A 20,298-nucleotide genomic window follows, 5' to 3' on the forward strand; every position below is an offset into this window, starting at 1 on the left:
TGGTCAGCATAAACATATATGTCTGTATCTGCAACATTCCTGTGCTCCCCTTTCAAAGATCTGACACGAGATATTTGTCATTGGCAGCTTTTTCTTTTTCTTTGTCTCTTTAAAAAAAGGCTTGTCATTGATAAGCTGTGTGTAATAGTGTGTTTTTGAAGCATCTGCAGTATGTTTGAAGAAGTGGATGCACGGATAGATGGATGATGGAGAGAGGGAGGTGGTTCTTTTTTGAAATGGAAATTAAGGGGGCACACATCTGGGGGTCTTTGAGACTTTTGTGAAGGGAGACGAAGAGGTGGGTGTCAGAGGCCCACAGTCAGAAGTGTGTGGGTATATGTGTGTATGTGGGGATGCAGAAAGTGGGGGGTTGGTGTGATAAAGAATGGACAGAGAGAGGGATAGTTTCTCATTTTTTGTGGTAGGAAAGAGTTTATAAGGAAAATAGGATAGCAAGGGTGTCTGCCTGTCTGTGTTGGACAGTGGTTTGGTCCTGATAGAATGATGGGTGGATGAATGGACACACTGATGGCGAAAGGAAAGGAAATAAAAGGAGGCTGCGATGGGCATTGATAGAGAAGGAGATGAAGCTCAATATGTACAGCAACAATAGAATAGAGAGAGAATAAGAAGAGAAATGGAAAGGAGGAAAGAAGGATGAACAACAGAAAGATAGATGGGGGACTGTTTTGCATAGGCAGGAGGAGGAAGGGGGAAAAGTGGGGCGAGAAAGGGGGCAAAAGATCACTTACTGTGGTTGAAAACTTTACGGCTGACAGTTAAATTTTCTTCAGGCCAATGTGTGTGAGTGCGTGGATGCGAGTGTGTGAGTTGCGGTGGGTGGAAAAGCACAGTGGGGGGCATGGCGTTTGTTCTGAAACATGGCTTTTGGGCTTTTTAGTGCTTCACACACAAGTTGTCCTCTCCCTTTTCTTTAGAGGCCGATTTCATCGAGCTGTGAGAATCTCTCTCTCGCCTCCACTCTCTCTTTCTCTCTTTTTCTCCCCTCCCTTTTGCTCTTTTAGAAAAGTCAGTGAGTCAGTGAAATGATCAGATTCCCATGTGCCACATTAAGAAAATGTCAGTTTAATGTGTGAACTACCTTCTTTGGGAGGAGGTTTACAAAATCAGGATGAATGTTGCGCGATGAGAGATTTGTAATCTCTTCAAGTGGCCACTCCCTTCGCTGCTATGTATTCTTTCAGTTAACACCTGTGTAAAACTTGCTCTTTCTGATACTTGATATCCATTTTATGTGTCAGATTACCCAACACCCCAGTTTTTTTGTCTGTTCTACATTATGATAAAGATTTTTTTTTTAAATAATAAAAATGTACCTTATCTTTAAAGGTACGTAAATCAGCTTAAACACTGAAGTCATGTTATAAAGGTTAAGATAAAACAAAGTTCTCTTGATTTGTTTCCTAAATATATTCTTGTTGCAGTTGAGTGGATTTACACTGTGGGCTGACAACTTCACTTGAAATATACGTATAAGATGATAAAGCAAGGAGTTACAGAGATTTAAAATGTCCCTTCTGAATAACACTTAGGAAGGAGGCAACTGTGACAGTGTCTGATTTACAGATTATTATGGAGGAGACAGAGAAAGCAAAGAGAATTGAGAAAACCATCATGTGGACTAGGAGGTGATAGAACAGCGGAGAGAAGTTAGGAGCATTGCAATGCTGTTTAAACTCATTAGAGATCATCTTTGAAGATGTGTCGAGTAACGGCACCACAGGAAAGTACAGCCATTTGTGCTCTGAGTCCTTTTGAATAGATTCTGTTAAATGATGAGAAAAGTGTTTGCCCGTTGTACATTAACCTCACCGCTGTACTAGTTAGTGCTGGTTTGGGTTACCTGTTTTGGGTCACACCTGTTGTGGTTAAAAGAATCTGTCTGTAGCATTTTTCATGCTTTAAAACAGATGGTAACATAACTTAATAATGTCATCGTAAATGTTGTCTTTTATAGTCTGTTAGAGCTCAGTCATACAGGCCTAGAAAACAGTCAGCAACCCACGGATGACAGGGAAAATTGTATACTCCCAGTGCTGGCTCCTGGTAGTTGGGGGTGCGATGCCAAAAACCTCCTTGGGATTGCTTCGGTCGCTAGCAGATTGCTGCCATTTGCAAATTTTCATCCAACAACCTGCCAAAGATTGGTGAAACTTGAAAAAGTGTGACGCTAACAGAAAATGTTTGCCTTTAAAAGTGCCTTGCCATTTGCGGGCGAGTTTCAAAAGGCACAGATTTTACTTTGAAGGCGAACGGTCTCCATTTCCATTTTGTGTTGCACTTTTCACAGTGACACCATTGTTCCTAGACTAGTTAGCAACTGTTTGCAGACATGTCAGGATTTTTCACACAAACTACTGCCACTATGGCAATATGTGAGGGACTAAAGCAATCCCAAGGAGGTTTTTGTGTAGCACTGCGTACCACTTTGTGACCTGTTTCAAGTAGCGAATGTCAACAACCGCTTGCTAACCTTTGGGATCTACATCTTTTTCCCTTGCAACACATTGTTGCCAGAGGGCTGCCAACCGTCCTGTAGGCCTGTGTGATCTTCTTTGTCAAGGGTGGAATTTTCTGTGACAATTATAGCAATGATATATTTGTGCTATGTCCTGAGTGTCTATATCAGTGCCAATCTTCTGCTCCACCATAGCGCCACCAGTAAGAGGCACTAGCTAATATTATCTTTGAAAGCCCATTAGTCTTGCTGTCAGCATAAACAAGTAATACAGGCTTCAGAACAAACTCCACATAAGGTAAAAGAAACTTATAATTTTTTTCAAATAGTACTTTGTGATCGAGAGCATTGGCAAGGAAGGGATGTGGCTTAGCCAGTTAGCAATTTATGCCTGTTTGTAGGTAAGCTAACATTAGAAAACACTCAAAATAAAGTCAGTTTTAAACAGTGAAGTCTGTTTGTTCAAACTGGAATTTTACCAAAAATTGGGGAAAACTAGGAACCTTTGCTTTGGGGATCGATACAGAATCTATAGCTTATGTCAGCTAATGCTAGCTTGCTGTTAATATGTTTAAGCAGATTCATGCACATCAACAGAACTGGTCTGATTGCTCATTTGGCTCATAGGTTTGTATTTGTCATTGTCCTTTAGACCGATTCCAGCTCGCACACATTGCAGGACCAGGGATAACTGCAGTTTTTTAGTGATAACAACAGTTTACTAGAATTTGTGCAGATAACTTTAATGTGACTAAATTGATGACGACCAGCTCGGTTGATTCATGCGTTGTGAGAAAAAGACGGTAAAAAGAGGGGCACTCTTATTAGTATGTTTAAAATTTATACCAAGTGCTTTTTAAATGTGGTTTGCTGAATCTGAATTGTTAACCTCAGCTATGTAAGGCAGTGATATGACTCTAAGGCAGTACGTCACTTTTTCTATCTCTTTGCAAATGAACACTGCATCATTGAAAATGTAACCTTGCTGCAGTCTAAGAAAATGAAAGATGCTTTGGCCTTCAGTGGAGATCAGTTTTGCACCCTCATACACGCATGATATCAAAGGTAAGTTAATACAGTCTCTCTTAGAGGCCAGTAATATCTTTGATTGAGACACTGAAAAAAAAATCATTAAAAATGTTTTTACTGCAGTGAAAATTATCCCATATAAAAATTACAGCAAGGCATTATGAGAAGTTGATTATACTTGTTTTTGAGATTTGATTAAAGCCCTTTTTTTTTCTTTTAATTGAGCCCAGCCCTGGATTGACATCACTGACAGTCTTCCAGTCTTGCTTCCCGATACTGCTCAATGGAGAAACGCTGCTTCACTTGGCCAGCTTGTAGATAGAAGGGCTCTGGAAAGGAATATAATGTCAACATTGTGGGTTGAAAATGTTCCGTTGTGTGTACGTGTGTGCGTCTTAAGTTTGTCCAGACATTTTTCCCGGCCGCTTGCAGGAAACGTCCGATTCTCCAGCAGTGGAAATTGTGTGTGTGTGTGTGTGTGTGGTTGTCTTTGTGTGCATGTGTGTGTATTCCTGAGAGACAGAGTGTTGAATAGCGAATGTGGCGCAGTGCGTGCATGATCTAGTGTATTTGCCTGTTTCAGTTTGTGGATCTGAGTGTGTATGACTGATGTAATGTTTGAGCTTACCCAGACAGACAAACCAAACCAAGGCACGCACACACACAAACACAAGCATGCATGGGTGTGTGCGCGTACTTAAAAATCATCAGATACGTCTGGCAGACTTCGGCAGGAATGCATGTGTGTAATGTGCGTGTGTGTTTCTGGCAGAGCTGTAGTTTGTTTTCCGTATTTTGGGGGAAAAGACAGCTAGGCAAGAGTCAACAATCAACTTGTTGATTTATGCAGCTACTAGTTCCTTCCATTACGCCTACAACTACCACTGAAGCAGAGTTTGTTCTCCATTATTTTTGATGTATGAGAGTCTTAGCTGTGGAGAGCAAGGTCAGAATCAACAGTCCCCTGTTGATTTATGCATCTCCCGGTTTCCTGCTACTATCGTACATCAAGGCGGGACATTAGCACCGTCCACGAGGCAAATGTGGATACTCATTTGACTGTGGTTGGTAAGTTTGTCTCCTCTACCAGCCACAGCAGCAGTTAACTAGTAATTAGTTGGGCTTTCTCTTTTCTTGTTTTCTAAGATGTAGCAGATTAATTTGCTCAGCAGTTTCAAAACCACTTGTATGTAGTAACGTATAGTTTTCTTTATATTATTAGTGTTACTGGTGGCAATGGTGATTCTGTTTTAGACTAATTTCCAAACCCCACAGGAAGAAGTGGACTAATATCAGTCCTACAACTGTTTATTTATCCACTCTGGGGAACCTATGTATCACAGGAAAGTTGTGCTATGTCAGCAACTAGCACGTGCGTATGTGTCAGAGAAAAGTCTGAAAGCTGTGGGTGTTGCATACAGTAATGAATAGGTAAGCCACTCCCTCAGCTTTAACCTCAGCAGCTGAAAGATCTGGTTGATCAAGGTCACTTAGTGGTGTGATTCAGAAGAGAGCAGAAGCACTGGCACAGTGTGTTTGCTCGCTTGCCATGCAGACAATGCACATGTAGGGCAGAAGTTTTAATTATGTTCTTTGGTGTGGTTGAACATGTGCATACTTGATAGGATGATGTTCCCTTATCTATCTATCTATTAACTAACTATTAACTATCTAGCTATCTATTAACTATTATTTTAGTTAATCTGCCATCACTTTCCTTGATTTGTTAGTCATTCCACCTAAATATTCAATTTACTGTGGAAAAAAAAAGTCGATCCTCACATTAGGGAAGGGGGAACCAAGGAATTGGAACATACACACTCCGATGATCAGCTTATCAGATAATTGACTTTTTCAGTTCTGCCTTTATTTAACAGTGTGAATGTTAGTTATCTGTTAGGAACAGGGAAATATTCTTTATGTTACCTTAGACGTAGTCATCAGAACATTGTTTTTGTCATGCATGTCAACACTCCGGAAAAGTGTCCGGCTGCAGTTTACCTGATCTTAATGGAGTTCATTTTTTTGTGCCACCAGGACCTTAAGGTTAAGGTTATGTGATTTTCTCCATAGGCCAATCATCTCGTCACTGTATGAGATTGTCTGCACTTTGTATCATCTGTTGTGCCAGGGCGCTTTGATTAACACTTGCTTCGTCTCTTCTCCTAATATTAATTTAATACGATTTTGGAAGAAGCCAACTTTCTTTGATTGACAAGCTGTTTGCAATCACTGAACAAATTATTGTGAGAATTTCAAGAGTAGTTTAATAGTTTCCTTTGTTTACCTGACAGTAAAATTGTAAAGCTCCACAGCCGGCTTTATGGTTTTGCACCTGCTACTCAGTACATTTTATGCCGCGGATAGAACGGCAAAGCTCTGCGTGCAGCTCTTGCTGCGTTTGCGCCGCTTTTCTGGTATGATCTGCAGGGAACAAGCCGGAGAGCACTGAATCATAGTAAACCTCGTTTGCATACAGTGCCTGCTTGTACATCCTTGATGCTTAAACCACACAGGGGGACGATAATTCCATGACATCTGAAAAGACTGATAACTACCTGTCAGCATAGTTTGTCTGTATTGATCCAAGATAACGATTTTACTAGTACATAGAAAGATCTTTATTTACTGTATTTAAAATCCAAACAGCAAAAATGACCACAATAATCCATTTCAGCTGGAACGGTTGAGTTGAGCTGAATATCAAACAATGTACTCTCTGTGCTCTAATTGGTGAAACATGGAGCATAACTCTGTCTACATAAGATCTGAAAAGGCAACAAGAGACATCAAAAAGGCCCTTCAAAGACAATTATTTTCTTTGGGACAGCAGAGGGAAAAAAATCGCCGAAAGATGAGGAAGAAACGAGTGTAATTAGTTTGACCACCATGTCATTTGAGACGGCATTAGCAATAACAAATCAGAAAACAATAAAAGATGAGGACAAAGATAAATTGAGGGTCTTGCGTTTCGTGACAGAAATGATTGCAAATGAACTCGAGTGCTATGTTTGTCGTCGTGGATTTACACTAAATCTGCGCGTCTGTTGGAGGCAGCGAGAGCATGTAACACGTGTGTGCGTCTGTTTGCATGTGTGTGCGTGCTTCGGAGCGAGCGGAGAGCTGGCGAGTGGGCATGTGTGTGTAATCATGTACGTCAGGCCGTCATGAATGGTGTGTTTGAGACAGAGCGGAGTGTGGAGTTCCTCAGGCTGGACCAAATTGGAAACAGAAAAACAAACATTGCCTAGGAACCCCCGCTTTCCGCCTCCCCCCATCCCCCCCCTCGTCTGCTGGCTAGTGGCGCAGTCCAACCTGTCTGGGACAATGTAACAGTCTATGGCCGGACTGGACCACACGCATTCACGAAGTGTGTGTGTGTGTGTGTGTGTGGGGGGGGGGTAAGCGCAGAAGGGATGGGGGCTGTGGCGGTGGTTTGGGGGGGGTATCTCAGCCACAATGACAGTTGGAAAAACAGTCAGAAGAAACACATTAATATGACAGCGAGCTCAGTGATGAATTGATGGGAGAGAGACATGGAAGAGAGAGGGAGAAAAACGTGAAGTTGATGGACGTGAGCTTGGGAAATGGAAGTTATACTAGAAAAAGAGATGAATGAATGCAAGAAAACAAGAAAAGTCATAGTGGAAGTTAAAAAAAAAGAAAGGAAGAAAAAGAAACAGAGAATACAGAGAAAAACACCAAAGAAGCAAAAAACAGTGATTGAGAAAATGAGTAAGCAGGGGCTGACTGAGTCAGAGTTCCACAGGAAAAAAATGTTTAAAGCTACACTCACTCTTAAGATAAAGAAAGCTTTTCTTTCCCCTTTTCTTTTCCTGTTGTGCAAACTGCTAATGAATAAGTTGCTTCTTACATTGCTTTTTTTCTGCTTTGAAAGAATGGTTTTCCTCTGTGTTATAACGCTGTTATTACATGGTGTGGTTGATCATGTAATAACCGGAAGCATGTCTGCTTGATGTGATACTGGAGTTCTCACCTTCTTTTTTTGTTTGTTTGTTGTGTTCTTTGTTATTTTTGCTTTTTTTGTTCTGTGGACACTTTCACAAGGTTACCTATGGACAACTTTTTTCCAAGTGCCTACCTGGAAATCATCAACTGTGTTTTTTTCTCAGAAGTTTTTTCTAATCCTGAAAAACAGCACTGTTTTAAGATGGGAGGGTCTTTAAAATGACTCATAATTTCAGTAATGACTCATAATGTTCTTGGCTTTTATTGCCAGCAATTTTTTTTTTCTTGCGAAACAGCAGATATCCATTTTCAGATAATGATAGCCTCCAGTTCTGGTGTGCTAACTTTCTATCTATAGCCCAAACAAAGTTAGAACTGTCTGTGGAAGTGGTCAAGACCGCTGAACAGGTATTGAATCTTTATCCACCGTTGATGCAGGCACCTACAAATACACGCACGCACCAACCAGACTGACCTGAGGAAAACGGTTTATTATAAATACAGACTAACATTTTGATTTGCGGTACGAAGCAGAGAGAGCCGAGATGGATGGAAAGAAGGAGACAGGGTGGCAGAGTGAGAATAAAAAAAAAGAGAGCGGGAGAGGAGTGTTACTGACACAGAGGGTGGGGTTATTTTTGTGGTTGGGGCAACAAAAGGGGGAACTGAGAACTGGAGTGTAACTTGTAACAGAATTACAGAATGAAGAAAAATAGACTCGTCAGTGGGCACAGCCGCTGGAAATCCAATATGTGATCATTTATTTTATTGATTCCTGGAAGTTATTCATCAATGACGGCCTTGTTGTGATTCATTAAGCAATCACTATTGAAATTGAGCAAATCATACTTGAAGAAGAAGACAGCGAGATGCTGGGTTCTGCTGTTAATTATATCCCTGGGATATTATTAGTGACCTTTTTTTTCCCCAGTAGTTTAGCGGCTGCACAGTTTTTTCTCATTATTTACCTGACTGTTAATGTCCGGGCTGTTTGTTGTACTTCACGTCCTTCTGTGGTACACAGAAAATATAATTTGACATGTGCAAAAAAGCAACGAGTTTACAGTTGTCAAACACAGACATGTTTGTTAATTGTAGATTTTGGTTGAAAGTTGAACTTTTTTTTCTGAGTTTACGGAAAGTTGACGATGCTTTCACTGTGAAAGAATCACATTTATTATTATTATTATTTTATTTTTTAAATTGTACTGTAAATTACCCTTGGCCCCGACTTTAAAAAGACCTCAAAACTGACTTCACATGTGAAAGGCATTGTCAGCTGTCACATATGGGAAAAGAAAAGAAAAAAACCTCAGACCCGGCCGGGGCCTGAGCAGGGCACTGAATGTTTTCTTGGCTATTGTGCACCTTTGATCAACCATTTTAATGTAGACGTCTAAAGTCCAGGCAAAATTGTTTCCTGTAAACGTAAAGTATGGAAAAAATGTCTGAAATCTGGCTCCAACAGGTTTCACTAACTTCTGCAGCATGTGTCCGTTTCTAACAATATTTGTCTTTCTGTCTTTTTGCAGGTTGTTAAGATGATAGTGGACTCTGACAACCATGACTGAGGACCTTAACCAGAATTGAATTACGAAAAAACAAAAAAAACTAAAATAAAGGACCGGACAGCAAACCTGACAGCTTGCATACGCAGAACACACACTTGATCAAACTCAAAGCTGTAATGGCCAGCTGTTAAGCGTACGAGGGGGGGCAACAGCCGTGGACTAAAAGTAGCTGATGCGACTCACAGTTGAAGACCTTCACAAGCAAAAGTCAAAGAAGCCGAAGAATTTCAGCGCGGATGCTCAAGGACCTGTGAGGAGTTGTGTGGACCTGATTAAGAAATGGAAGGATACTAGCGCTGGCCTGACACCTGGTTTCTGCTTTCCATTACGCTGTGGAGTACAGAAGGCCAGTAGCCGAACTGCGCTGCTGGACGGACCGCTGCGGCGCAGGGTTAAACCGAGCCATTTCAAAAGAACCGATGCCAAAGCCAGGAGCCAGCCATGATGTTTATATAACCCGATGATCAGCAGAGGTAGGACATATATGTTTTCACTTTTAATCCCTCAATAGGAAAGTTAACAGCTTTAAACTGAATGTTTTTACTGCTGATATTCAGGATTCTGCTGCTTTCTGATCTAAATGTTCTGACAAAACTACCGTGAATACTTACAAAGTCAGTTTATCATGTGTAACATTTAGTAATTAAATGAATATAATACACTTTTTAATTAGTCACTAATCTTTAATACAATATTAATACAAATGTAATGGGATTTTTTACATTAAATTAAATTGCTAATAATTGTTTATGAACTATTTTTCATTAGGAATAAAACAATAACTCATTTTAATTTTTTTCTGCAACATCAGCGTTCATTCCTTGAAAAAAATAAATAAATATATACTTTTTCTGCAGTAATTCAGCGTGTTTTTGTGGTGTGTGTGTGTGTGCACAGCAAGTCTTGCTGAAACTTTGAAAGCAAACAATTTCACGAGAAATAAAAAAATAAAAGCTTTAACAGGCATCCGTCGTTCTCAGAGCTCGGCCAGTTTGTAGGTCTGATGTAACCGCCTCCAGCCAAAGCGGGTACAGGGGGGTAGTTTAGCGACTGCAGATAAAATGGCGTACACGCAGAACAACGAAGTATTATGAAAAACTGCTCTTAGTCATCACTTGTGGAGGAAGTGACTGTGCACGTTGCCTTGAATCGCTCCTCCATACGCTGTGGTATTTAATGTTTGCCTGGTGGCACCCAGCGAGGGTGGAAAACTGTTTGAATATCGCTTGAATACTGCGCTGTTTCAAATGATTCCTATGTAGAAATAAAAGTTAAAAGATTGTTTTTGACATCAAGCAGTGGAGCAATTTACTCATAGCGAAACATTACCTGCTCTTCCAGTAAGCATCTGCTGCATTCTGGTTCAGTAGACCTCATTAGCAGAGCTCATTAGTTCCTCACACTTTGTAAAGTTTAGAGGGAGCAACTTGATCTACTGTTTGATTGGTTTGCTTCCAAAATATGTAATTGTTACCAGGGATGTCTGTTAACAAGAGGTTTCTGACACAACTGCTTTGATTTCGCTCTTCAGATCCCATAAATACGCTTTCAAACGTCGACTCCAGCACCACCACAGCAAACTATTAGTAATGTTGATTAGTACCAGTGATCTCCAAGGCTTTACAGAAGCCCACATGCTACATAGAGACCGTTAATGGTGAGCCTGCAATTAGGGGATGATAACATATGAATAAGAGTGCCTGTTCAATTAAATGCTGAGCTTTGTACAACACCAAAACAGGATTTGTTTGTTTCAGATATCGGAGTGTTTGAACTGAAAAGGTTACTTTTTCCTTTTGCTACATGCATTCATGGATCCTAGAACGTAATGGCACTGCACAGGTTATTGTACTACAGGAAGTACATATATTTACAGCTGAGGTTATTATGTAAGCATGTGCAAAAAGCTTCAGTGGTTTGTGGTGTAGCATACATTATAATTATAGCAGTGTCGTATTTATTTTATTTCGGTTTAAATACCGTATGTGCCGAACTGTCGGCCTTTATCCAAACGCTCGCAAATTAAGAAATATTTTTCACATACAGTACATACAACCATATTGTTGAATTATGTAAATAGAGAATTATTCTCGTCTGGATGTGTGTGTATATATATGTATATGTGGGCGTGTACATTTGTATGCATTATGACACTAACATACGGTAATTTAACCACACTGTGTTTTGCCTTATCAGGGCTTTTGTGTTACTAACAAGCTGCAAAAACTGACACGCTTTAAATTTCTGAATTTATTTGGGGCCAGCCATCAGCTGTGCTGAGCACACACAAAAACACACAAACAAAGGTGCGCAAACAGCTGCTGCGTATCCTCCTTTACCTGTGTCACAACGCACGCTGAAGCGCTCGACGTCTGCTTCCTTTCTCTTTCTCTCGCACACTCTCGTGCTCTTTATGCTGTCTCAACAGTTTTTATTGGGAACTGTTTCAACCGTTCAAAACTCTCCAGAGCAAGGTTTCTGAATGATTTGAATGACTTATACATTGAGTTATGAAAGATAAGTTGATTTTTTAGGAAGTGTATGAATACTTATTATTTGTATAGCTGAATATATGTGTACTAGCAGCTTTCTTGAAATCTCTTTAAAATGAACTCCAAGCGGCCTGGAAAGCTAAAAAAATGCAGGTCTTTTTTGGTGAAATGACCCTTTAACTGTAAATGCATGGAGGGTAATTGACTCAGAGACTGCACGATCATTGCAGAGTGTCTTTGAGACTGTCTCTGTACTTTTGGTGTGTCTTTATTTATCTTTTAACGTAGCTATTTTGCATGCACCATAGTGAATGATAATGGATATGCAAATTTGCGTATGTCCTTTTGCACAGTGTGCGAGCATCTGTGTGTGCGTTAGTATGTTTTTCATTATGCGGTGCGGTGGCTTTGCTTGGTGATGTTATTCAGCAGGGCGGATTACTTTGAGCTGCTTGATGCTTTTAGCTGTGGTCGTGTGTGTGTGTGTGTATGTCTATTCAACTGTGTGTATGCATGTGCATGATTGCATGCCTTCAAGTGTGTATATACACATGTTCTCATAGATGCAGTGGTGTGCGTGCATTTTGGGTTATCTCCTAGTCTTTGATATGTTAGTCACATGTGCCAGTTTTTTTTTTTTTTTTTTTGGAGGCTTTAAAAAAACTGAGCAATGTTGAGTAGAGTTCGAGCCATTTGAATTTGATCCTGCACACAAACACGCTGCACAGCGTGCACATATAAAGACTTTTTTTTTTGTTTCTGTGACATAGTAGCCCACAAAAGAGTTTCGCTCCTCTGAGGTGGTGATTCCTGATGTGTTCCTTCCCCATTGTCTGTCAGCAGATCTTTCTCTCTCTTTTTGCGTCACCCTCTTACTGTCTGTGTGTCTCAAACAGCAAAAGTCAGAGCAGAGCCTGGTTTAGAAAACGTTTGAACATCCGCGTGTAAACTACCTGTTGACTGTTGCCAAAATGGGTCAGAAGGTAGCTCAGTGTGTGTGATGATCTCATCTTCTTGCAGCTTTACAGCATGCTCTACTGCTGTTAGTTTTCCACACACATACACACACATATATTTTTTTTCCCTTTTCAGTGTTTCCGTGTGCGTATGCGTGTGTAGGACGTCGAGACATACCCATTCATCAATAAGTAGAGAGGGCATTAAACCTTTATCTTCTCACAAAGACGTACATGGACAAACTCATGCACACAAGTCTTTCTCTTTGTCCCTGACATCCCAACTAACAATTAATTCTAATAGATTCCAATTAAGACTTATTATTTAGCCAGGCAAAGATTAATAAAGGAGGTGTCACCAGGTGTCATTGCTATTAATGGCTTAATTTGTCAGTTTGTTAATGATCGACTACTTTAAAGGACACCGAATCAATCAAAGATCAGGGTGACAGATGTGTGTTAATTCTTTGCTTAAGTCTGTTTTATCTCAATTATGGGTCTGTTTGCATGCTTGCAGTAACTCTGTTTGTAACTAGGTTGAGCCTGGCAGACCTGATTGCATTGTCACACTGAATAATTATAATTATTATGTTTAGGAATTGATTGTCTGTAATATATTGATAAAACTCGACCAACAGTGTACTGTATATTGGCAGTTAGTTTATAAATGTAGCATTTGGTTTACAAAAAATTCTCCAATGGCTCTTAAGATGGTTCATTAGCTTATATAACTGTCCTCAGAGCTGTCCATACTACCGCATTGCAGCCCAGATGCCAGCAGGCTTGCAACCCCCAGATCTAGGCATATCATGCAACAACAGGTAGGCCTATAAGCCTGGTTAATATTTGGATCGAGATGCCATATCGTATATCTTACGACATAAACTGATGCTGGAACAATTTGATGGCTAGAAGAAATGTTATCATTAATGCAGGCACGCACGGCACAGTTCATGTTTGTTTCTCCTCGTATCCAAATTGTCTGGAGGGTCAGATTTACACAGCAAAAACTGACTGGCATTTGGTGCTTGGTGCGCTCATTTTCCAAAGCCTTTCTAGGAGGAAAAAAAATTGGATTAATCAGATTAAGAACGGTAACTAGGCAAAGCAGGGGCAGTGGACCCAACCTAGTTTTCAAAGCTTGTACCAATTCATCTTCCTCTCAGTCTGTTTCTGTGTTTGTCGGAGAGACTGAGTTGAAATCCATTAATCAGATTTTGTTAGCAACTGACCACATAGCCAGAGGTAGATCAGACCCCAAGCAACAGTTGTGTGTGTGTGTGTGAGAGAGTTGTGCTGCCTCAACTGAAGCACTTACAAGTAACTGTTGCATACACGTAAGACGTTAGTGCGCATGTAAAAGATGTGAGATCATTCAGTTAAAATGTACAATTTATTCTTTTTATATCCAACCCAAGTGTGTGATTAGATGAGACTCCCATACAGTTAATTTATGCTGATTCGAAAACTGGTTAAACTGGTTAAATTGGACATACAAACAGACTTGCCTTAGTGTGGTGAATGGAGTTTTTGCTAATCACTAACATGCTACTTAGTATTTATCAAAAGGTTCTCTCCAGTTTCTCTATATATTTATGTGTGTGCAAGTTTGTCTGTGCAAATCTCTATCTGCATTCACAATACTTACCTACACATTTACTCCTTTAAGGATTTTTGCATGTGTGTGTCATACCGCTTTGTGTGCATAAGTTTGGTCTGGGTGTGCACAGATGTGAGTGTATGTTTTTTGTTGGGTTTGCCTAAAACTTGTGCTGGATCCAAGTGAACAAGTGTTAACAAGCTCTGTGCAGACTGTATTTATTTAATCCATATGCTGGTGTACTATACAGCTGCGTGCTGCCTCAGTATGTCTGGAAGGAAAAATCTCTTTGCAGTTGCAGCCTTGACAGAGTTGCAGAAAGTTTGAAGTCAGCTTGAATGAAGTTTCTCCCCCAAAATACTGCATACTGTCATTTTTTCTGTAATCAAATGTTGCTGATATTCAGTTTTTTCCACCCATGTATCAGCCGTAGGAATGCTGTGACTTTACTGGCATCGCTTGTAAATGTTTTATCACCGCAGTACACTGTAGCACCTTTGACCCATTCATTTATATAACATGACATCGTATTGGAAGTTTGGACAAAATTAACGACCACACTCGTTTTTTTTAATACACAGTTGATTTTGTGAATTACATCACATTTTCAACTGTTGACAGATTCTGTAGCGAGTCCACTGATGAGGAACAACAAAGGGGAAGACAGAAGCTCAGGCTGCTGCTGATAGTACTCCTGCCAGGCCGGCAGCACCAGAACCCTTACCCAGGACGATAAAGACAGAGTTGCTGGGAGCTGACAGGCCAGTTGCTGGTGGTGATGCTAAAACTAGCAGCCAGCACAGCCATCCAATGGAGCCAGGGTGCCTGGCAGCAGCAGAACAAGTTGCCAGAACAATAAAAACAGAGTAGCTGGGGGCTGACAGATAGTTCCAAATGGTAGTTTTTTCAGGTGCTCACTGAAGCCAAATGCAACCCAGACAGTCACCGCGATGCAGTGAGTTTCACAGCACACGGCTGTGTTTGTTTGACTGGAAGTGGTGAGGGACTGCTTGCTGTTGTGTGGAACAATGCAGGAGCAAAATTGTCATTAAAGATAAACTGACTAAAGCCACTTTTAACCTCAAATCCTTTTTTTAATATTAGCTTGATAGCATCTGAACATGATGCTTTGTGACTAAAAAAGCACCCCAGACACCTTTTTATGTTCTGATAACATTTATGTGTCATTTACAACACAAGTCTGAATTTTGTTCTGTGTGACAAAATTACAACTGTGCAGTAGCTCTCACCTGAGTTGCCCCCAAAAACGTGGATAATGTCAAGTAAGATTAAGTGAGATTAAGACTTTTGTCTAAGATGCATTATCTCGTTTCCTGAATCCAGAAGACAGAGTGCTCTCATGAAGCCTGTATAGCATCGGCAACGGCAGCTGTCAATCACTGCAGAGCACACAGACTGATGCACACACATAGTCCTTTGCTCATAGTGACAATGCTAGACAGAACTAAACCTGTAAAGGTGTGCTTTAAATCAGCTGCAGGAACGTTTCAGGAACTTTTATGGGTCTAACATGGCATTTCTAAAAACATTACAACGTGAGGTATCCTAGATTTGCTAGTTTATGTCGAGCAGTGCGTTGTTGATTATTGCTTATGCAAGACATACTGGCCTTATGCTTAAACAGCCTCTGCATTGCTTTAGTTTTGGTGTCTTTGGGGGTGACTTTTTAAGTATTTTCATGCAAAATTTCTTGTTTTTTTTGACAAAGTAGGTTTGACATTGCTTCTGTTCAGCTGAAAACACGAAGCTCTTAATAGCAGTTAATGGTATTACTTAGCAATAAACAATCACAGGATAAAATAGCAAATGACTAAGAATGAAAATAATTGTGACAGTAATGTTTGTAACCCTAACTTTTACATTATGGAAACGTTTCTTTATTATGTGCAGTTTCTTCCCCATTAGTATGAAAGGAAGTTTCCCTCTGAGTGAGATGACTCAGTGCTCTCTTTCTCGGCATCGCGCATTACAGAAGTCACTTTTTCAGTCTTAACAAATCAATGCTGAGATTGGACATTCTTGTCTCCAGCTGCTTTGAGTCCATCGGATACATTTGACTGCAATAACAAACACTGTTAAATTTGACTCTTCAATCCTTACAGTGCCAATTGTCTGAAATGAAAGATGAAAAGTGCCAAATTTTAAGAATAATGGAGAACCTGCTGCGTCTTTGATTACACGAGAAAAAAAGGGAACTAGAGAGACTGGCAGAAAAGTGGATTTAACGACTGTGAGAGAAAACAAAACTGTGACCTAGAGGATATGTGGGAAGATTTTTTAAGTAGAGTAAGCTAATGGAAACGGTAAGCAAGACTTACTAAAACAGAAAGAAAGCTACGACGCAACTGAATACATCACAATTACAACTTTTTTAAAAATAAAGATTTCAAGGCTTCACCGTCAGGTTTTTATAGTAAAATAAAAATAAAAACAAGTAAAATATCAGCCTTTTTATTAGCTTGTATAATTGGTCGAGCTCCATCCTGGTGCACTAAGGAGATCCAGCTTTTCGGAGACATCTGCCCCAGCTCCTTAACCGAGTAGATTTACAACCACCTCTGTTGGAATATTAAGCTGAATACCTACGTTTGGAGTGAGGAAAATAACTAACCTCTCTAATGGATAAGTGCCCTAGAATGCCTAATGCTAAGCCCCGGTGTGTGTGTGTGTGAGTGTGTGCGTGTGTGTGGTAATCGCCATAGCAGGTTCTTGCCATTAGTGCACTGCTGAACAAGGCAGCAATTCATTCAGCAGATTTAACTGTCTGGTGTGTGCATGTGTATGTGCGTGTGTTTGAAAGAGAGAGAGAGAGAGAGGGAAAATCTATGAGCCTGTGTGTGTGTGTGTGTGTGTGTGTGTGTGTGTGTGGTAGGTTTCTAAGTGTAGAATGTGTGTTGTTTTTAGAGAATTGTTTCCGTGCGCCTGTCTGCACCATATGGTCCAATGTGGAAAAAAGGCCCCTTTAGGGGTCTGTGCGTATGGGAATATGTATGGGAGTGTGCATGTGTGTATGTGAGTGAGAGAGAGATAGGGGGCGAGCGAGCGAGGGTATGTGTGTTTGTGTGCATGAACGTGTGTACAGCGGTCTGGTCTGCCCAGAGTGAAGCTGTAAAAACAAAAACGTCTTGAGAAAAGAGAGAAAAAAAAAAGTCTACATAGGAGCAGTGATGTCAGCTACTACCCCTTTTCCTCCGACTCAAACACACATACATGCGTATTCACCGCGCTTCCTTTTTTAGCTCTCATAAATTGCAACATTTGCCTTTTTTTCCTCTTTCACATTAGCTATATTAGAAATTGTCAAAACGAATGTGTTTTTTTTTTCTTAACTCTAATGATCGCTTTCTATTTTTCTCCAATTATTACTTTCTTTCCAGCAATTGTGTTTTGCCGCTCTCGTAGGGGATAGAGCTGAGGGGGGGGAGGGTTATTGTTTTCTCAAATTGGTGAAAATAATCACTTTAATTTTTTCTCCAGTAATCACTTTCTTCTCTCCTCTTGTTTTTCATTTATCCTTTTTTTGTTTTTCGTTTGCCGTTTATTTTGTCTAATTGCCGTAAACCTCGAGGCTGTGGTAATGACTTCTGAGGTTAACGAGCTTCTGCTAACAATCACTCACTCGCTTGCGCAGCCACACACTTGTGTAACCAAACACAAACTCTCAAGCGAGCACAATACGTACATTTAGATCACATATATATGTGAAAATGGACTTGTTCCTGCTTGTTCCTTCGAGGATTCGCACACCGAACCCTCTAACCCTCATCTGCAGCAGCCTTTCACAAAATGTGCAAGCTTTGATATTATGGTAAAGAAACATGTCATGTTTGATTCATGAAGTTCTTTACAGCTTCGGTTCGAGTGTTGGATCCAAAGTTACAGTGAATTTGTAAGCAAAAAGGCCAATTAGTCTAAGGGGCCGTGTTTCAATAAATAATTTGTGTTGAGTTTTTGTCAGACGTGTTGAGAAATGCTCATATATCACCGTCTCTAAGTAGAAAAGTTGGGAAATTAAAGAGAAATTCCCAACGTTTCTGATGCGAAGCTGTTTGTAGAATCTGTTCGCTATCTGAAGGTGTCTGTTGTTATTGCTTTTCTCACTCACATGAAAGATACCGACATACCTGCAAACACTCGCCAACTATTCACCAAGTGGTAGTCGACTGGTTCTCATCTAACGCTTTATTAGTCTATTTGGGCACACAAAGCACTTTATAGAACATGCCTCATTCACTTATGTGTATAAGCACTTTTCCCTATGCTGAAGTGCTCTCTATTCAACATTTATAGTCCGAGGAACACATCAGAGAGCAACTTGGGGTTCACCATCTTGCCCAAGATGTAGACTACAAAGGCTGTTGAAATGTAACTATGGGCAACCACAGCAATCTAGTAGCAACCAAAGCAAACCGTATACCTCTTCATTTCTGTATACTAATTTTATCTAGCGATGGCCGGCAACCTCTATTGACCACTCACCAACCAGCTGCGGAAACGAAAATTTTCCCTGTTGACGATGGTTGCTAAAGAGCCAGCGACCCGTCTCGAGACCTGTGTGACTCATTCAAAATTAGGTCACTATTAAGTCTCAGAGCTTAAAATTTAGATTGACAGCAAAAAACGATAGTTTCCCTCTCTGATGAGTGAAACTGCTGAGGTTAATTGCTGTTTATGTGGCTTTTCAGTCATTATGTTATTGCAGTAGTTTCTAAAAATGTCTATAAAATAATCAAAGAGTTCTCTTAAATGACGTTTTGGATATTTTTTAAGCGTTTGATGCATTATGCCTGTACAGAAACCTCCTCTGTAAAAGATAACGTGCCTATACTCCTGTTTGCCCGGACACTCCAGTGTCGCTTCTGTACTATTTTACCAATGAATATGAAGCCTTGAACTGAACAGGCTACACAGGTGCTAATGCATCCTGGTCAGTTTTTCAAAACTTCCTTCACTTTCAGCAGCAGATTAAACAGTTTGGATGCTTTGAGATGTGAAATTCCACCAAGTCTTCTTGATGACTGGAATCCAACTTGAGTCTCAACTGCAGTCTGCTAGTTCTCCTGGTGTGAACTCTGCTTTAATCTTCCTTTCTCTCTCTTTCTTGCTCTCTCTGGTATCTTGATATGGTCTGTGTTCTGCAGTGACTTCTAAACATTTACATTTCTGCTTTTAAGTGCTGTTTATATATGGCTCTTATCTGCTATCATGCACACAACACACACACAGACACACATTCAGACAGGGACAGACACTGAATCAAATCTTTAGTCGTCCTGACAGCAACACTGTTGCTATGTCCATAATAGGACAGGAGGAGAGAGAAAGAGGAAGGCAGTAAGAGAAAAGAGTGCCACATAGACAGAAAGAGGGGGAGGCAGATAATTTGCCACCAGAGTGTTTTGTGGTGAGGTGAGGCGTGGAACTGGTGACTTTAGCTCACAGGCTTTTTTGTGATACTCCAGTGATCCCCAGTAGTGAAATCGTCTCTTTTCATCTCCCCCTGTAGATTGCAACCTCCGCTACAGAACAGCACCCCTGGGACTGGTAGGCATTTGGTGTCTTGCTCAAGGACACTTTAGCAGGTTGGATTTTCACAGTCACGAGGGAGATAACTTAGCCTTCTGGTTGAAGGATGCTTTACTCTTGAGTCACTCTACCACCCTTCCCTGCTACCCTTGGCTTGTATGCTTGAACGCTGCCCTATCTTGATAAACTCTTGACAAATTTCCAGCATGGAAAAAAACACCTTTGGGACCAGTGGCTCCACCCTGTGCTGCACTCAGCAGGGACGCATTGAAAAGGACTGCACGCTGTTACTGCACAGCTTAGAATTTTAAAGCAGGAATTCTCAAATTTTCAGAAAACCAAATGGATAGATACGATGAAAAGTTTTTAAAAAATTTGACTTATTATGCTTTTCTCTATTTCCCGGCTTAACGGTGGAAGCTTCTACTAAAGGTAGCCAAGGTTTCAAATAATGAGTTTAGCATATGTGCAAGGAGCCCCTCGGGTTTCGCACTGCTCTAAATGAAAGGATACAGAAAGTTTTTTTTCTACTCTTGCCTCTGTATGAAGTCAAAGACAGTGGATATCCCTGATATGGTCAACTCAGCACACATCTCTGCCTACTAGCACAGAAGCTTGACATGCCTGCTTCTGTCTATGATGGTAGAATAACGAA

General features: G+C 40.5%; 1 protein-coding gene across 4 annotated transcripts in view; it reads left to right on the forward strand.

Moving 5' to 3' along the window:
- Positions 1-20,298, forward strand: part of trps1 (trichorhinophalangeal syndrome I) — a 119,058-nt gene that overhangs the window by 10,330 nt on the left and 88,430 nt on the right. For 3 of the 4 annotated variants that reach the window (XM_005478441.4, XM_005478442.3, XM_005478443.3), the window contains exon 2: positions 9,010-9,521. In XM_005478441.4, the coding sequence (XP_005478498.1) occupies positions 9,509-9,521 (13 nt within the window). In that variant the 5' untranslated portion in view covers positions 9,010-9,508. Of the gene's footprint in view, positions 1-9,009; positions 9,522-19,623; positions 19,662-20,298 lie in introns of all 4 variants that reach the window. The other variant, XM_019350955.2, reaches the window with a different exon arrangement.

This window comes from Oreochromis niloticus, linkage group LG22 (genome assembly GCF_001858045.2).
Source record: "Oreochromis niloticus isolate F11D_XX linkage group LG22, O_niloticus_UMD_NMBU, whole genome shotgun sequence".
NCBI classification, from domain to species: Eukaryota; Metazoa; Chordata; class Actinopteri; order Cichliformes; family Cichlidae; genus Oreochromis; species Oreochromis niloticus.